The sequence below is a fragment of the Martes martes genome (assembly GCF_963455335.1).
Source record: "Martes martes genome assembly, contig: scaffold_135, whole genome shotgun sequence".
Lineage (NCBI taxonomy): Eukaryota > Metazoa > Chordata > Mammalia > Carnivora > Mustelidae > Martes > Martes martes.
The window spans coordinates 75,584-91,112 of record NW_027666442.1 but is presented as its reverse complement, the minus strand read 5'-3'; the positions used below and the strand labels follow the sequence as shown (position 1 = coordinate 91,112).

The window sequence follows — 15,529 nt, the reverse complement described above, 5'->3', positions numbered from 1 at the left end:
CCATTGATTTCTGTACATTGACTTTGTATCCTGCCACGTTACTGAATTGCTGTATGAGTTCTAGTAGTTTGGGGGTGGAGTCTTTTGGGTTTTCCATATAAAGAATCATGTCATCTGTGAAGAGAGGGAGTTTGACTTTTTCCTTGCCAATTCGGATACCTTTTATTTCTCTTTGTTGTCTGATTGCTGTTGCTAGGACTTCTAATACTATGTTGAACAAGAGTGGTGAGAGTGGGCATCCTTGTCGTGTTCCTGATCTCAACGGGAAGGCTGCAAGCTTTTTCCCATTGAGGATGATATTTGCTGTGGGTCTTTCATAGATAGATTTTATGAAGAAGAATAAACATTGTTAAAATGTCTATACTGCCTAGAACAGTCTATACTTTTAATGCCGTTCCGATCAAAATTCCACCGGTATTTTTCAAAGAGCTGGAGCAAATAATCCTAAAATTTGTGTGGAATCAGAAGAGACCCCGAATCGCTAAGGAAATGTTGAAAAACAAAAATAAAACTGGCGGCATCACGTTACCTGATTTCAAGCTTTACTATAAAGCTGTGATCACCAAGACAGCACGGTACTGGCATAAAAACAGACATATAGACCAGTGGAACCGAGTAGAGAGCCCAGATATGGACCCTCAAGTCTATGGTCAAATAATCTTTGACAAAACAGGAAAAAATATCCAGTGGAGAAAAGATAGTCTCTTCAATAAATGGTGCTGGGAAAACTGGACAGCTATATGTAGAAGAATGAAACTCGGCTATTCTCTTACACCGTACACAAAGATAAACTCGAAATGGATAAAAGACCTCAACGTAAGACAGGAATCCATCAGAATCCTTGAGGAGAACATAGGCAGTAACCTCTTTGATATCAGCCACAGCAACTTCTTTCAAGATATGTCTCCAAAGGTGAAGGAAACAAAAACAAAACTGAACTTTGGGGACTTCATCAAGATCAAAAGCTTCTGCACAGCAAAGGAAACAGTCAACAAAACAAAGAGGCAACCCGCGGAATGGGAGAAGATATTTGCAAATGACGGTACAGACAAAAGGTTGATATCCAGGATCTATAAAGAACTCCTCAAACTGAACACACACAAAACAGACAATCATATCAAAAAATGGGCAGAAGACATGAACAGACACTTCTCTAATGAAGACATACAAATGGCTATCAGACACATGAAAAAATGTTCATCATCACTAGCCATCAGGGAGATCCAATTTAAAACCACATTGAGATACCACCTTACACCAGTTAGAATGGCCAAAATTAGCAAGACAGGAAACAACATGTGTTGGAGAGGATGTGGAGAAAGGGGAACCCTGTTACACTGTTGGTGGGAATGCAAATTGGTGCAGCCACTTTGGAGAATAGTGTGGAGATTCCTCAAGAAATTAAAAATAGAGCTTCCCTCTGACCCTGCAATTGCACTACTGGGTATTTACCCCAAAGATACAGATGTAGTGAAAAGAAGGGCCATCTGTACCCCAATGTTTATAGCAGCAATGGCCACGGTCGCCAAACTGTGGAAAGAACCAAGATGCCCTTCAACGGATGAATGGATAACGAAGATGTGGTCCATATACACTATGGAGTATTATGCCTCCATTAGAAAGGATGAATACCCAACTTTTGTAGCAACATGGATGGGACTGGAAGAGATTATGCTGAGTGAAATAAGTCAAGCAGAGAGAGTCAAGTATCATATGGTTTCACTTATTTGTGGAGCATAACAAATAACATGGAGGAAAAGGGGAGATGGAGAGGAGAAGGGAGTTGAGGGAAATTGGAAGGGGAGGTGAACTATGAGAGACTATGGACTCTGAAAAACAACCTGAGGGTTTTGAAGGGGCGGGGGGTGGGAGGTTGGGGGAACCAGGTGGTGGATATTAAGGAGGGCACGGATTGCATGGAGCACTGGGTGTGGTGAAAAAACAATGAATACAGTTACGCTGAAAAGAAATAAAAAATAAAAAAAAAATAAAATGTGTAAAAAAAAGAAATAAAAAAGGAAGCAAGAAAAAAAAATCAATAGCTAGGCACTTTAACACACCACTTACATCAGTGGACAGATCAGAAAGTTAACAAGGAAACAGTGGCTTTATATGATGCACTGGACTAGGTGGACTAAGGAGATATATTCAAAATATTCCCTCCTTAAACAACAGAATACACATTCTGGAACATTCTGTAGAATAGATCACATATTAGGCCACAAAACAAGTCTTTCTTTTTAAATTTAATTTTATTTTTTTTCAGTGTTCCCAAATTCATTGTTTATGCACCACACCCAGTGCTCCATGTAATACGTGCCCTCCATAATACCCACAAAACCGGTCTTAATAAATACAAGAAGATTGAAGTCATACCATGAACCTTTTCTGATCATAATACTATTAAATTAGAAGTCAGCCACAGGAAACAATGTGAAAGACCACAAATACATGTTGGTTAAGTAACATTCTACTAAACAATGAATGGAGCAACAAGGAAATAAAAGAATAAATTTTAAAAAAATACATGGAAGCAAATGAAAATGAAAACACAATTGCCCAAACTTTTGAGATTCAGTAAATATGGTTCTAAGAGGGAAGTATATAGCAATACAGGCCTACCTCAAGAAATCAGAAAAATCTACAACAACCTAACCTTCACCTAAAGAAGCTAGAAAAAGAATAACAAATGAAGCCTAAAGTCAGCAGAAGGAAGGAGATAATAAAAATTAGAGCAGTAGTAGTAGTAGGTGGCTCAGTTGGTTAAGCAGCAGACTCTTGATTTCAGCTCAGGTCATGATCTCAGAGTCCTGGGATTGAGCCCTGCTTCTGGCTCTGTGCTCAGTGGGGAGTCTACTTGAGGGTTCTCTCACTCCCTCTCCATTTGATCCTCTCCCCACTTTCTCTCTCTCTCAAATAAATTTTTTTTAAAAAATTAGAGCAGAAGTAAACACTATAGAAACTTAAAAAAGACAAAAATAGGAGAGATCAATGAAACCAGGAGCTGGATTTTTTAAAAAAATTAATAAAACCAATAAGGCTTTAGCCAGAGTTATCAGAAAGAAGAGAAGAAGGACCCAAATAATATCACAGATGAGAGAGGAGAAATAACAACCAACACCACAGAAATGCAGATAATTATGAAAGAATATTATGAACAACTATATGCCAACAATTTGGACAATGTAGAAGAAATGGATAAATTCCTAGAAACATATAAATGACCAGCACTGAAACAAGAATAGAAAATTTGAACAGACTGAAAACCAGCGAAGAAATTGAATCATTAATCTAAAAACTATGAACAAACACAAGTCCGGGACCAGAGGCAAATTCTACCAAGCATTTAAAGGAAGAGTTAGTACCCATTCTCAAACTATTCCAAAAAACAGAAAAGGAAGGAAAAACTCCAAATTCATTCTATGAGGCCAGTATTACGCTGATACCAAAATGAGACAAAGACACCACAAAAAGAACTCTAAGCCAGTATCTTTGGTGAACATGGATGCAAAAATCCTCAACAAAATACTCGCAAACTGAATCCAACAGTACATTAAAAAAAAATCATCACCATGATCAAATGGGATTTATTCCTAGGTTATGGGGGTGTTTTAATATCAGCAAATCAATCATTGTGATACACCAAATTAATAAAAGGAGAAGAATCATCTGATCATTTCAAAAGATGTAGAAAAAGCATTTGAGGGGCACCTGGGTGGCTCAGTGGGTTAAATCCTCTGCCTTTGGCTCAGGTCATGATTCCGGTGTCCTGGGATCTAGCCCCGCATCGGGCTCCGTGCTCGGAGGGGGGCCTGCTTCCCCCTCTCTCTCTCTGCCTGCCTCTCTGCCTACTTGTGATCTCTGTCCGTCAAATAAATAAATAAAATGTTTTAAAAAAAACATTTGACAAAGTGCAACATCCATTCATGATAAAAAAGTACAACATCCATTCATGATAAAAACCCTCAACAAAGTAGGTTTAGAAGGAACATACTTCAACATAATAAAGGTCATATATAAAAAATGCACAGGTAATGACATTCTAAATGGGGGAAAACAGAAAGAAAAACTTCTTAGATCTTGCTTCTAGTTATGGGCTTCTTCTCATTAGCACTGTTTGTCATTATTAAATTAATCTTAGGGGCACCTGGGTGGCTCAGATGGTTTGTCTGCCTTTAGCTCAGGTCATGATCTCCAGGCCCTGGGATTGAGTCCCATGTTAGGCTCCCAGCTCAGCAGGGAGTCTGCTTCTCCCTCTCCCTCTGCCTCTCCTCCTGCTTGTGCTCTGTCTCTCCGTATCTCTCCCAAATGAATAAATTTAAAAAATTTTAAAACAATTAATCTTAACATTTACTACTTCCCACTTTAATGGAGACCAATTTCTACTATATAAATTATGTATTTTATTAACTCTTTTTGTCATACATTTTTCTGTCTTTGTTTTTTCTTAACAAACTCCCCAAAGTGTAGTGGCTTACATAAATAACATTTATTTTGTTCACAAATCTACTGTTAGGAAAAGTGTGGCCAGGACAGCTTGTTCTCTTCCCCTAGCTTCAGGTGGGGCAGCTGAAAGTCTTGGGGCTGGAACTGTTTGAAGATTTGTTCACTCACATCTGGTGGTGTTGATGCTGGCTATTGCCTAGGGCTATAGTTGGGGCAGGCAGCCAAAACACTGACACTGGCACACTAGCCTCTTTGTGGCCTGAACTTTCTTACAAGATGGGGGGCTCAATTCCAAGGAAGCTGCCTGAGCTGCAGAGCAAGGCAGAAGCTCTGTTGTCTTTTGTAATCTAGCCTTGGAATACACAGAGCATCACATTCACCATATTCTGTTAGGAGAAAGTCACGAAGGTAGGCCCATGGTCTTTTTTTTAATGGAATGAATATTTAAAAACCTATGGACACATTTAAAAAGCAGCATGATTTACCCGCCGGCCACAATTTTTTTGTATTCCTCCCACATGAAAAATACACTCACCTTCCCCCCATACCTCCCACAAATCTCAGTTCTCCTGGCATTGGGTTTAGGCTTGAGTCCAAGATCTTACCATCTTAATCAGGTACAGCAGGGATAAGGTACCTGAAGTATAGTCCCTTGAGTGCAAGTCCTCTCCATCTGAGCACTTGGGAATTAAGGAAGACAGTTCTCTACCACTCCAAATGGAACACTCTGGTAACCTGCTCAGGACTCTCCCATTGAAAGAAGATGGGAGGCACACCAGTCCACAGCAGTTTTGAAATACACCCTGAAGCATGCTGTCAGTTCTTCAGTTAGGACTTAGTCCTAACCATGGGAATGCTTCTCCATGGCTGTTTGCTTTACTCTTGGAGCTCTTGGTTCTGTCCTTTTCATAAGGAATGACCTGTGTTTGTAGCTTCTTTCTCAGCTTGCTTCCTCCTGGTGGGACTTCTAAGACTCAAAGGCCTATTTTTAGTTTGTACTATCTTGGTCTCTTTTAGTCCAAGCTCGCAAACAGTGTTTTTGCTACTGTAATTATCTTAGTATTTTGAATTTTCCGTGAATATGATTGGATTTCATGCCATTAGAAAAGCCATTCTCCCGGGTCTTTTTGAGATAAGCTTTTCACCTCAGGTTTCCTGTGCAGCTCTCATTTGACAATGTGTTTCAAATTCTCCTACTCTTAAGATCCTTAAAGAAATTTGAGGCACACCTTAAATCCTTCTCAAGTCTTAATAAAGGGTTTATAGTTTTGGCTTCATCCATAGGCCATGTCTTCCTGGATTTGCTTTTAACCCAGAAGGCATTTCTTTCTTTTAGCGTTATTTGACAATACAGCATGTGGAGAGGCTGTAAATGAGGAACAGATAGATGAACCCAGTAAGTCCTGGTTCCTTCATATTGAATAGTCTTTCTTTAGCTTATCTCTCCTATCAGTTTTACTTTCAAGTGGTTTGTGGCACAAGTTCCTTTTCCCTCTAGTGTCCTTTTCTTCCCTTGTCTAGAAGCCTTTGCTGTAAGCCTCTTCAGGGGCCATCAGGTTTCCACTAACAGTCTCTTGGAAGCCCTTTTGGTTTTCATTCTTACTCTTCTCCACTTCGCACTCTTACTCTTCTTTCAGGTTCCACCCACCTCCTGGTTCGAAGAAGGTTTAGTTTTAGTTTTTTGGTTTTTTTTTTTTTTTTAATGGCAGCACCCCATTTTAATATCAGTATCTGTGCCAGTTATTTATTGCTGTATAATAAACCATCTCAAAACCTAGTGGCTCAAAACAGCATTTATCTTGTTCACAAATCTTTGGACAAGGCTGAGGAAGGCCAACTCATTTCTTCTTCATTTGGCCTCACCTGGGGTGACTGGAAGCTGGGAACTAGAATCATCTAAAACCTTGTTCCTGCACATGTTTGGCTGTTGAGGCTGGCTTTTGGCTAGGTTGTTAGCTAGGGCAGTCTCAGCTGGAATATTTGCATGAAGACTCACTAGGTAGCCTGGGCTTTCCCACAACAGCTGGATTCTAAGGGTGAGGTTTCCTAGAAGAAGAAAGTCAGATGGAAGCTATATCACATTTTCTAACCTAGCCTTAAAAATCACACAGCAGTTCTGCCATATTCTGTTCACTAGGAACCAGTTACTAAGGCTAGCGCATATTAAGGGGAGGGATTGTCATGGGAGAAGTGTCAATTTATAAAACCACCACATCCACTCACCTTGTCTTTCCAATCATATCTAAAGGAAAGGAGTTCTTCCCAACTGGAAGAAAGTTTTTTGGTTGAAACTGAAACTCCAGCAAGTTTTTTGGCTGTTTTCATTGCTTAGTATATTCTCTTATTTTGTGGGAAGTAACAAAGGACTATAACACTGTCAAGTTAAGGAATTTTTTTTTTTTTGGTCGAAAAATATATGGATCATCTCACTAAATTTTTTTCCCCACTAATTTTTTTTACTGAGAGATGTGCTTTCTTAACCTTGTGAATCATTTCTCCTCAGAATGCAATTCAAATTAGCATAAAACATTTGTAATTCAGAAAAAGGCTGATGGCATTAGAATCAGTATTTATAGATTCATTAATTAGAGTCTTATTTTCAAAGTCTTATTTTGGTAAGCATTTATTGGCTCAGACCTACATAAGTCTATATGGTATTCCTAAAACTTCTTTAAAAATTATGGAGTATGAGGGCACCTGGGTGGCTCAGTTAAGTGCCTTTGGCTTGGGTCGTGATCCTGGGATGCTGGCATTGAGCCCCATGCTGGGCTTCCTGATCAGTGGGGAGTCTGTTTCTCCCTCTCCCTGCTCTTATGCTCTCGCTCTCTTGCTCTCTCTCCCTCTCAAATAAATAAATAAAATCCTTAAAAAAAATTGTGGAGTGTTAAGGTGAGGGAAGGGTTCAGACACTTTCTACTAAGACATGACTTACAGTTATTTTATGGAGGAAAAAATCTGAAACAATCATAGAAAAATAAAAATATAAGAATCAAATACAAATGTGTGGCAAAGAGGATGACAGCAGAGATTGATTTTAGCAACTCCTAGTGGTTTTAATTTTGTTCTTGATTTTCTGAGTTATTTGAGGTTCCACATTCCAAGACTGTACAATATAGATAACATTTTGTTGAAAATGAACTTATTTTAAAATTTGAGCACCTGGCTGGAGCAGCAGTAACATATGTGACTCTTGATCTTGGGGTTGTGAGTTCAAGCCCCATGTTTGGTGCAGAGATTTAAAATCTTTAAAAAAAAATTTGGCGCCTTAGTTTTGCATTAGACTCGTTTCACTCTACATCTAAACTGTATTATTTTATTAATGCAGGTTGATGATCTTACAGCAAAACTGGAAACTATGTCTTCAAAAAACCAGGTTCTTACTCAGAAATTATCATCTATGAAAGAAATACAGATGAAATGTGAAAACCTAGAGAAGAATAAAAAGAAGTTGGAACAACAAGTAGTAAACCTCAGAAGTTGGGTGGAAGTCAACGTGGTAGAATACAGTAAAATAGAACGATATAAACAGGAGCTTGAAGAAAGGACAAGATTGACCCTAGCAGAAAAATTAAAAGAAGTCAATCTATTTTTAGAGGTTAATTTATTTGTCTATAAAATGCTTTAATTCATTTCACTGCAAATTACATTTTAGTTATATCCAGTGTAGAGTTTTCCTCTACTTCCTTTAGAGCAATTTGGTAAATTAATGGAAGCATTTGTTCCTTCCCTTTCAAAATTTCAGTTTTCATCATTATTCACACTAAATTGATCTTTCAGAATGATTCACAGTAGAAAGTTATTTTATTTTTTAAGACCAGTTAGTATAAAATAAGGCTATTGAGAGGAAAAGAAAAAATTGTGCTTTAAAAATTTTTACCATGGAGTACATGGGTGGCTCATTCGGTTGCTTGTTTGGGCTCCATTCTGGGCATGTCTGCATAAAAGAAATGGTACCGTACTTGGATTATTCTTTTTTTATATTAAGTATCTAATTTATTTATTTGGAAAGCACGAGTGGGGGATGGACAGGTAGAGAGAAAATTCCAGGCATACTTCATGCTGAGTACGACACAGGGCTTTATCCCAGGACCCTGATATCACTATCTGAGCAGAAACCAAGAGTCAGGCACTCAGATGACTGAGTCAGCCGGGCACCCCATGTACCTCAATTATTCTTAAGTTGTATTGTTCACATTTTAAAAATTTAAATGATTTTATTATTCTTTGAATTATCAGATTGCATGAGTTCTCATGTAAGAATGAACATTATTCACATTTAATTCAGCTTCACATTAATGATAAATATTTTACATTTCAGCTTTTTTTTTCACTTTAAAAATTGCTCTCTGAATCATTGACACAAAACTAAAAGAAAGAAATCTACTGTAATAACCCAGATTGTAACAATTTTAAAACTATGCTTTTAATTTGCTTTAGTCACAAGTAGCATTTCACGAAAGCAGAGCACAGTTAAGAGAACATAATAATGCTTCAGTAAGAAGTCAAATGGAACTCAGAATTAAAGAGCTGGAATCTGAATTATCCAAAATGAAAACTTGTCAAGATGTTACTAAAACAGAATCGGGCATATACGAGCACCTCTACCTAGAAGAAGTAAAACATCGAATGTCATTGACAAATGAACTGAACAAGTAAGTTAAAACAATCATGGAAAGTAGAGTTAGCTTATGAATTTGCCTCTAAACCATAATTTTTTTGGAGCCACGTTCATGAGAACAGTAGTAAGTGAAAGCCAACTAGATACTATAATTTTGAAAAATGATGTTTGTAAATGAACTTACTGTTGAAATGTTAGTCCAAGACAGTTTGCATTTCTCTTATTTTTGGTTTTAAATGATTTTATTTTTTTCCCTTGAGTATTTTCAGTTAATCTGATCTTCTAGTCTTTAAACTAATTGTTTGGAGGTTTATAATTTAGACAGCATATTATTATAAAGTTGTCAGAATTACCCTAAATAGAAATGAGTTTATTAATATTTATTTATTAATGTTAGTTTATTTTTGGAAGAGTGCATCTTTAACCCAAAAAGTCCAGACGGAAAGGGCAGATTCCACCTCCAGTACCCTGGTATCTGTGTTATAACCTAATTGCCTCTGGAGCTGTTTCAGTTCTTTCTGATCACAACTCTGCCATCTACTTCTCCCCTAGCAGTTGTTCATCTAAATTATTCCTCAGTGCCAAATGCCCAATTTCTCTGAGGTAATGTGTGAAGTGTGCAAGAGTGGTGAAAGCCAATGCTTGAAAAATGTCTTTGAGGGATGTTTTTTTATTTTTATTTTCCTTTAGAGATTTTACATATTTATTTGACAGAGAGAGCAAGTGAGCACAAGCAGAGGGGAGCAGCAGGCAGAGGGTGAGGGAGAAGCAGGCTTCCCGCTGAGCAGGGAGCCCAGTGTGGGGCTCAATTCCAGGACTCTGGGGTCCTGACCTGAGCTGAAGGCAGATGGTTAACTGACTGAGCCACCCAGACCCCCCAGGATGGTTTATTTTTGCAGCTCTAAACTGGTTTACTAAATATAAGTATGTGTCATGGCATCCCCAAGAATCTTTGAAGTACAACCATTCCAGAAGGCAGCGGGTATTACCTGTTAAGCCATGGACATCACTGATAGCCATTTCTCTCCCTCCTTAATTTGAATTACTTGTTAGTTAGGAACCCTAGAAATATATGTACTTCTTGAGAACAGTTTTAAACCTATAATTATACATAGTAGGTCTGCTCTGTCACATTTACCATGTTAAAACACTATTTAATGGCACATTCTGTTTACTATTATGGAAACTTAAAAAAACGCAAGTAACTTAGGACTGATTGGGGAGAAATGAAATACTAAGCACTGTGTTTTGTAATCTGAACAGGACTAGTGAGAGGCTGGCAGAGACCAGTACCAAACTTCTGGTGGAGAAGCAGCAGAAGCAAACTTTGCTTGACACTATTAATATGAGGCCAGCCCTAGATCTGCCTTATGGTAGAAATGTTAATAATAACAGTTCACTATTCAATAGAAATGTTGCTCTAAGAGGAGACGTGGTGATTCATACTTCAAACTCACGGCGTTCAAGTAATGACATCGAGACTTTCTTGACCAAGGTTAGTTATATTATCTTTCCTTTTTTTCCTTGGGTTTCAGATTTCTGATATAATTTTGTTTTTAATTTGGTAAAATTCTGAGTTGTTTAGCTAACCAATACATACTAAGTAAAAGTCATAATTATTTGTGCTAATAAAGAAATGAGACAGGGGCACCTGGGTGGCTCAGTGGGTTAAAGCCTCTGCCTTCAGCTCAGGTCATGATCCCAGAGTCCTGGGATCGAGCCCCACATCGGGCTCTCTGCTCAGCAGGGAGCCTGCTTCCTCCTCTCTCTCTGCCTGCCTCTCTGCTTACTTGTGATCTCCCTCTCTCTCAAATAAATAAATAAAATCTTAAAAAAAAAAAAAGAAAAAGAAATTAGACAGAAATTTTGATTTTTTTTCTTAGTTCCTGGAGCTCTTACTTTCAAGAGTTACCTATTATTACCTTTATTCGATAAATGTAACTAAACTGACATATTTTATTATTTTTTCAAGATTTTATTTATTTTAGAGAGAGAGTGTACAAGAGGGGGAAAGAGTGTGAGACTCTGAAGCAGACTTCCTGCTGAGTGTGGAACCCTACATGGGGCCCAGTCTCACACCCCTAAGATCAGAACCTGAGCCGAAAACAAGAGTCAGACACTTGACTGAGTTACCCAGGTACCCCAAAATGGACACATTTTAAATTTCTTGAAAACCAACATCTAAATTCAATTTTAGAAAGTAAATATTATTGCTCACTAATTAAATCTATACTTAGATGTTTTGACTAATTTCCTGGTTGGCAATGGTTCATAACAATTTTAAAGATCGATATTACCCATTTTTCCCACCCCTATGTATAAATGAACAACAAGAATCCAAACACTTAATCACATATGGATATTTATTATTTAAAAGAATCCATGATAAGTCCTTTTTATGATTTAAATAAACTTGTAATGCTAAAGAGATTAATTTTTCTTTTTAAGTTGTAATTGTTGTCATTTTCTCACCTGAGAGTACATCCTTAATTGTTATCTTACTTGGAGCATTTTTTAAAACTTATAACACTTCTATTTCAATTTTTACAAAATGTCTTGCTGAGCAATTGTAGAGCATTTTCTAAATCGCTAAATCAAGCAAATATAGGATTCTTTTTTTTTAGAGAGAGAGAGAGGGTGAGAGAGAGTGTGTGCAAGCTGGCGGTGGGGGGTGAGGTGCAGAGGGTAAGCAGGCTCCATACTCAGTACAGAGCCTGATGCAGGGCTCAGTCTCAACAATTCTGAGATCATGACCTCAACCAAAGTCAAGATCAGATCCTTAACTGACTGAGCCACCCAGGTGCCCCACAATTGGAATTTTTCAAATGAAGTTCACGTATATCTACCATGCCATCACTTGAATGATTGATGACTAAGATGGTCTTTAAGTAGCAGCTGGTTTCCATTGTGTATCATTGTTATTAAAATATCCATTTCAATCAATGTACATAGGTTTATGGTTTTGAAAGTATATTCATGGTTTTACTAAGGTAGACAAAGGTAGCATAGGCTCATGGTAAATGAGGCCTCAATCTTGTTCTTTTATTTGGTTTCCTTATTGTCTTGCTCTCTTCCCTTCTAATTTGAGGACTTTCTTTAGTGTTATGCTTGGTTGCCTTTCTTTTTCTTTTTTGTATATTATAGATTTTTGTGATCACAATGAAGTTCATATATAACATCCCATGCATATAGAAGTCTATTTTAAGTTGATGGTTACTTAAGTTTAAACACATTTTAAAAACACCACATTTTTCCACCCACCTTGTTTTATGTATTTGATGTCTTAGTTTACATCTTTCTATTTTGTGTATCCCTGAACTAATTACTGTAGATATAATTGTTGTTACTACTTTTGTCTTTTAACATTCATACTGGCTTTATAAAAGTGCTTGATCTATTACTTTTATTGTATGTTTGCTTTTACCAATAAAACTCTTTCTTTCATAATTTTCTTATTTCTAGTTATGGCCTTTTCTTTCTTTCTTCTTTCTTTCTTTCTATCTATTTTGGAGAGCAAGTGAGAGAGAACACAGATGGGAGGGGAGGGCCACAGAGAGAGGGAGAAGCAGACTCCCTGAGCATGGGGCCTGGTGTGGGGCTTGATCCTAGGAGGTCCCTTAATTAACCTGTCCTCATTTAAAAAATTCATTTATCTTTTTGTTTTTTGTCTTGGATGATTTCTGCTACCCTGTCGATCACTGATCTGTTCGTCTGCAGCTTTTAATCTGCTGTTGAGTCCCTCTCGTGTATTTCTCATTTTAGTTATTGTATTTTTCAGCTCTGATTCGTTCTTCTTTATATTTTCTCTTTGTTGAAGTTCTCACTGAATCCATGCATTCTTCTCCCAAGTTTGCTGAGCGTTTTTATGACCATTACTTTGAACTCTTTATCAGATAGATCACTTATCTCTGTTTCATTTAGTTATTGTTCTGAAGTGTCGTATTGTTCTTTCATTTGGAACATATTCCTCTATCTCCTCATTTTGTCTGACTTTCTGAGTTTATTTCTGCAATTGTTCTTTTCAACTTTTTCCCTCTTTAAAGTATGTTGCTTTGAACAATGAATGTTAGGTATCAAGTCAAGGAAGAAGAAACCCTTTCTAAGTATTGTCTGATCATTTTTCTTGTTGGAACTGTGGTGGAGTAGGTGGCAGATGACATTGCTCTTCTTTTTCTGAGTTGAGGACACAGGAGTCAGGCAGTTGGAGATAAGCCTAGTGACTTTAATACATACTAGCAAATTGGAGGATGTGGCTTAGGTATGTAGCCACAGCAAACTTCCTAATGCTTTATTCCAAATTAGGCACTTCCACACACAGTTGTAAATGGAAGGAAGAGGTGTTTGATGCCCAACCCACAAAGATGAAAGCAGACCTCAATTCATGTTACTATGGCAGGCATAGCTTTTCAGAGAAGAGATCTGGAAGCACATAGGCACTGCTGAGTGCCTTCTCCCAAATTCACCCACTAGGTAAATCTCCTTTCCTGTCACGAAGAAGGTAGAGAAGTGTTCTCACATGGAAATGAAGATTTACCTGTAATTTCTGAGTGAATTTAATTTATAATTAAAGTTAATCGTGTCTATTGTACATATGAACTAATGGAGAGGCTAGATGGCAAAGAGAAATCTGTTCAGTGTTTTAAATTTTGCTATAAATAACTCACAACATAGGTAACTCATTTGTTGATTGATTTTGATAAACCAAGTTTTATTTGAAGGAAATGAAGAATTCTTTCAAGGAAGAATTTCCTCAGGTTCAGGTTCTTTGGTTCAACTAACGATTTTCTCCTTCAAGTTCCCTGTCCCTTCAAGTTAAAAAAAATTGTGCTTATAAATTGAGTATATTGACTGTTACTAATAGGAGTTAAGATAAGTTCTCTTCCTTTATTTTTGTTCATGACTATAAAAATTTATAGTTTAGTTAGAAAGCTGTTTTCTGCCTAATGCCTTAACTTTATTGAGCCACATGACAAAGTTTTATGTATTCATTTTCTCTGAGTTCTAGTTAAAAATGCATGTATTTTTCCTGAATATGAGGAAGTAACTGGCATAAAACTCTAGGCTCAGTAAGACCTAAAACACATTCCTGGCCTGCAACTAGGTGGTTTTTTGACCTCAGGCAAACTACAATCTCTCAGAGGCCTTTTTGTCTCTTATGTAAAATTAGGGACTTTGACTAAGTTAGTGACTTTTATACCTCTGGGGAAATATTTTTTTTCCAAAGAATAGAAATTAACTTTTTTTTTTTTTAAATTAAACTGTATTATATAAGACAGAGACAAGTAGAGCTGTTTAGCTAAAAGAGAGATGAGACTACACCTGTAGACTTCCTTGTCCCTCAATCCTGCTGTGTCCCAGTGGAACCTTAGATTTCTATGAGCCATAGTTTGAAAACTAACAGTTATGAGAAAATCCTTCTAGTTAATAATTCTTTGAATTAAAATTTGCTGATACCTTGCACATTGCTTTTCTGTGTATAATTTTCTTACCCTCCTAATTTTTTGATAAATGGAAAAGTATAAATAAAATTGCAAATGCCTTCTCCTTATTAGTGGACGTCAAGCTATTTCTACCATCTAAACACAGTTCTCGCCTAGAAATAAAGGTCACAGAAGTAAATATTTAGGAAAAGTTTTGGGGAAAAGATAGTAACATTACATTGGTAATTCCTTAAGTCATGTCATATAAAAAAGTGTTTTATATTTTACATAGTATTTATTAATGGTATTATAAAATTGCTTCAACAAAAGTTTCTCCCATCAAGTGGTATTGAGTCATTAGTTTTACAAGGCTGCCTAGTAATGTTGTCAGATTATTAATTTTATAAGGCCTGAATATAATGTTATTGTCAAAAAGTGTTATGATCCCTCAAAAAATTAAAAATAGAAATGCAGTACCATGTGCCATTCAGTAATTACACTACTGGGTATTTATCCAAAGAAAATGAAAACACTAATTTGAAAAGTTATATGCACCCCTATGTTTTTTGAAACATTGTTTACAATAACCAAAGTATGGAAGCAACCTCAGTGTCCATCAATAGATGAATAGATAACGAAGATGTGTGATACATATACAATGAAATATTTATTCAGCTATAAAAAAGAATGGGATCTTGCCATTTGTGACAACATTGATAGACCTAGTATTATGCTAAGTGAAATAACTCAGAGAAAGTCATATACCATATGATTTCACTTCTGCATGGAATCTAAAAAACTAAACTACTAATAGCCTACTGTTAATAGTTCATTAACACAGGTTTTGTACATTACATGTTTACATACTATATTCTCACAATAAAGCTAGAGAAAAAAATGTTAATGAGAAAAACATAAGAGAAAATACACTAAAGTACGGTATCAAAAAAAGTGCATGTGTAAGTAGAGTAGACCTGCATCATTCAAACCCACGTTGGTCAAGGGTCAGCTGTATATTACAAATATTCCCATCTAGAATTTTCTT

The 15,529-nt window shown here is 36.8% G+C and overlaps 1 protein-coding gene across 10 annotated transcripts in view; it reads left to right on the top strand.

The window, feature by feature from the left end:
- The window catches only part of LOC308338017 (ankyrin repeat domain-containing protein 26-like), a 140,450-nt gene that overhangs the window by 70,551 nt on the left and 54,370 nt on the right, over positions 1 to 15,529 (top strand). For 7 of the 10 annotated variants that reach the window (XR_013966355.1, XR_013966356.1, XM_080831571.1 and 4 more), the window contains 3 exons: positions 7,772 to 8,041; positions 8,884 to 9,098; positions 10,328 to 10,559. Coding sequence is in view for 8 of the 10 variants with exons in the window: in XM_080831571.1 (XP_080687697.1) it covers positions 7,772 to 8,041; positions 8,884 to 9,098; positions 10,328 to 10,559 (717 nt within the window). In the remaining 2 variants the exon portion in view is untranslated. The remainder of the gene's footprint in view (positions 1 to 7,771; positions 8,042 to 8,883; positions 9,099 to 10,327; positions 10,560 to 15,529) is intronic. The other 3 variants (XM_080831578.1, XM_080831577.1, XM_080831572.1) reach the window with 2 other exon arrangements.